General features: G+C 50.7%; 1 protein-coding gene across 1 annotated transcript; it reads right to left on the minus strand.

The window, feature by feature from the left end:
* Positions 1-1,571: 1,571 nt before the first annotated feature.
* Positions 1,572-3,020, minus strand: LOC120111578 (zinc finger protein CONSTANS-LIKE 4-like). Its single transcript, XM_039128962.1, has 2 exons — positions 2,172-3,020; positions 1,572-2,077 (listed from the first exon to the last, which is right to left on the minus strand). Exons 1-2 carry the CDS (start codon positions 2,913-2,915, stop codon positions 1,724-1,726), a joined length of 1,098 nt encoding a protein of 365 aa, XP_038984890.1. The 5' UTR covers positions 2,916-3,020; the 3' UTR covers positions 1,572-1,723.
* Positions 3,021-3,471: the final 451 nt, after the last annotated feature.

The raw sequence follows: 3,471 nt of genomic DNA on the forward strand, positions 1-3,471 counted from the left end.
TTTTAATACCCCAAAACAATGAGAAATGTATCTTGAGAAACATAGGTTGAGAATACCCATAATTGCTAGAGAGAAAAAAATATAGAACTCACCGAGTAAAAGAAAGAGAAGGAGATTTTAATTAAGAAACATGAAAGCCTCGCCAGATTTTACCAAACTTTTTTCTGGAAATTGGCTGGGGATTGCAGCGGTGCTGCTAGGCTTCGAGTTCATCACGGATGAAGAGAGCAAATGAGAGGTTAGAATTTGTTGATATATTAAGAGAAATATTTTAGAAATAAAAAATAGGGCCATTTTATCCAGTTGATAGAAAATCAACTTATCCATCTCCCAGGTGGGTAAATATTTTTCCACCCATTTCTGTTGACAAACTCACTAATGTTCTCATGCTATAGTCGCAAAAATAAAATTGCTAAGTCAATTTCTCATGACAACTTTTCTGCGATAGTTTTATCAGTCTAGTGGTAGTAAATCATTTTTTAGATGAGATGAGACTCGTTAAAATTTAGCTAATCAAACTTTCTTATCAATGTATTCCTCCACTATTAGACCAGGGAATTAAACTTCTTCAAGCCCACTGGTTACTAGACTCGTTTCCTAGCTACCCCCACCTCTCGGAATGTTAAAAGTTAATTTTGATGATTCCGTTGGAGACAATGCATCAGATTCGTATTTTACTATCAGAGACTGTTATGGCCATCTTGTTACTGCGGGTGGTAACTGGTAAGCCCTCGCTCCCTTGCTAGGTTTTCTTTGCTGAACTTGTGGGTGCATGGGAGGCCCTTCACACGGAGGTACAAATATTGGGCGCGGCGCTCATCAGGCTTGGCTAGCTATATTATTTAGTAGATTCAGGAACATTCCCTTGTTTAAGGACATTATCCAGTGCAAGAAGTCCATATAGGCGTTTAGAACAACACTTGCTACGCCATGGCACCCAGGCTGAAGATAGATTGAATGGCTGCCGAAGCATCAGAAGATGATTTTTTTCATCTCAGCTGCTGACCAGCTGCAACCTGATTTGGAACGAATCCTTGTTTACTTGGGCATGGATAGATCATAGATCTAGCCTTCCTAGTTGATGTACCTAGTCTTTGTTTACTGTTTTCAGGCTTGCCTCCCATCTTACATTCCAAAAAAAAAAAGAAAGGTTAATTAACTAGACGTAAGTGGCATACCAGAAACTCAAACCATAAAACTTGCTCCTCGTTCTCTTCCTTCAAGAATCCATTCCCTTCATCATATTCTCCGCTGCACACTCGCAGCTGATGCGGCAGCCCCTTAGATTCGTGTCGATCCATGATCACGTTCCAGCGTATCCTGGATAACGGAGACAGCATCATGCGCGGACACGACTCCTAAAGCGCCGCTTGCCACGTCCATGTTCACCTCCGTATACCCATCGCTGCAGAGATCAAAGAGAGGAGAAGAAAACCAACTACCAGTAGCCTTGCAGCATGGCATCTCAAAAGCCAAAAAGATGCCAAGAATTGAGTCTAAAAAAAAAAAGGGTAAAAAGGCAGTGAGGACAAGGAAAAAGTCCGCCACCGCCCCGGATAAGCTGCTCGATCTTCCAAACCGAGAACACTTATTTTTTCTCGCCATTCAAAAACAAGGCCATTAAAAACGCAATAATAATATACATCAAAGAGCGAGACAGGAGGGAGAAGGGAAAGAGTACATAAAAGCCAAAAACATCAATAAATCTCACAACAGGGCCCCATCAGAAGGACAGCACGACGCCGTAACCGTTATCCACCATGAGCGCCGCCTCGGCGGCGGTGGAGTAGATACGGTCGACCTCCGCCTCGATCTCCGTTCGCTTGGCGAACCGCCCCTTGATCCTTGGCCGCGTCTCCGCGTAGGCCTTCCGCGACGCGTACCGGATCGTCTTCTCGAACCGCCGGTTCTTCCGCTTCTCTCGGTACCTCATCACCCGCGCCTCCCGGTCCAGCTGCGCCGCCGGATTCCCCGACCTCCCCCCGCCACCGTAGGGGTCAGTCACGTCCGCCATTGCGCCCCCGCCGCCGCCGCCGCAGACACCTTCCGGCACCACCCCCACCTCCGACGAGGACACCTGCTTCGATTTCAAGAATTTGAGAAACAGGCAAGAGAATCGCGAATTAATTCCAAAATTATCTTGATCTGGGGTTTTTTATGAGGGTTCTTACGCTGTGGCTCAGGGAATGGGCGGTGTAGGAACTGTAGGAGGGCCTGGATCGGGTGAAATCGAGATCCACGCCACCGTCCGGCGCGAGGAGGGGCGGAGGCGGCGGGCATACGACGGCCTTGGCCTGAACGGGGACGACGCTGTCGGTCTGCTGGAATCGGGAGTCCATGGAGGAGCCGTATTCCAGATCCAGGTACGGATCCACATCTGAGAAGAAGTAGTCGGCCGTTTTCAGCTCCGGCGCCTCCAGCATCCCCCCTTTGGGATTAGGGTTCGGGGGAGTAGGACTTCGTAGGAGCCACGACGCGGCCTCCGCTTCCTCCGCCTCGTTCTCCTCCTCGTCGCACTCGTCGACGCCCTTGAAGAGGAACCCCTCGCCGCCGCCAGCGGACTCGAGGGCGGAGGCGGCGGGTTCGAGGAAGGGGACGACGGGGACGCGCTCGTGGCGGCGGGCGAGGAGGTTGGCGGAGTGGATGTCGGCGTCGCAGGTGACGCAGAGTGCGGCGGCGTCCGCCTTGCACGTGACGCTGGCCGGCGCCTGCTCGCAGACCCCACACATCCACACCCGCTCGTGCCGCGACGCCAGCTTGTTCGCCCCGTGCACGCGCGCATCGCACGTGCCGCAAAGGTACGCCGTGTCCGCCCGGCAGAACAGCAGCGCCGGCGACCCCTTGCACGAGTCGCACCTCCTTGCCGCAAGCCCCCAAAACCCTCCTCGCTTCGCTCCTTCCAACTCGCTTGCCATCTCTTGCTCTCTCTCTAGCCCTCTTCTTGACTTCACCAGTACTCTCTCTCTCTCTCTCTCTCTCTCTTCCTTCTGTGATTAGCTTTTGTTTCTCCTGAGGTGGGGGAGTTCTATTGGGGAGAGCTTCTATCTTCTTGGAGGGGAAGGAGGGGGTGGGTGGGGGTGGGGCCTCATGGGACACGTGGAGGGTCGGCGGCCATGTAAAATGATTTTTAGTACTATTTTAGGGAATTGGCGGATCTCTGCTATCGTAGCTGCCGTTGGTCTGTGCCGACATGGGACCATGGGAAGATAGGGTCGGGCCGTTGGGGCCTCAGGCATAGAAAATTAGTATTCTTGACGTGGCGCTGTCCCACGCCGGTGGGACCCAGCTTCTTACCACTGTCGCTCCCTCGCGGCCGGTGATTCCGTTTAAACTGTCCTTGAAGCCGAAATAAGACAGCGGTTTATTGCGGTAAAATAACTACGCCATTGGCAAGTTATTTATATACACATATATAAATTTTTTTTTTTATAGAATTGCTTGTCCATAATCCAATATATACTCTTATTATTA

The sequence above is a fragment of the Phoenix dactylifera genome, chromosome 1, assembly GCF_009389715.1.
Source record: "Phoenix dactylifera cultivar Barhee BC4 chromosome 1, palm_55x_up_171113_PBpolish2nd_filt_p, whole genome shotgun sequence".
NCBI classification, from domain to species: domain Eukaryota; kingdom Viridiplantae; phylum Streptophyta; class Magnoliopsida; order Arecales; family Arecaceae; genus Phoenix; species Phoenix dactylifera.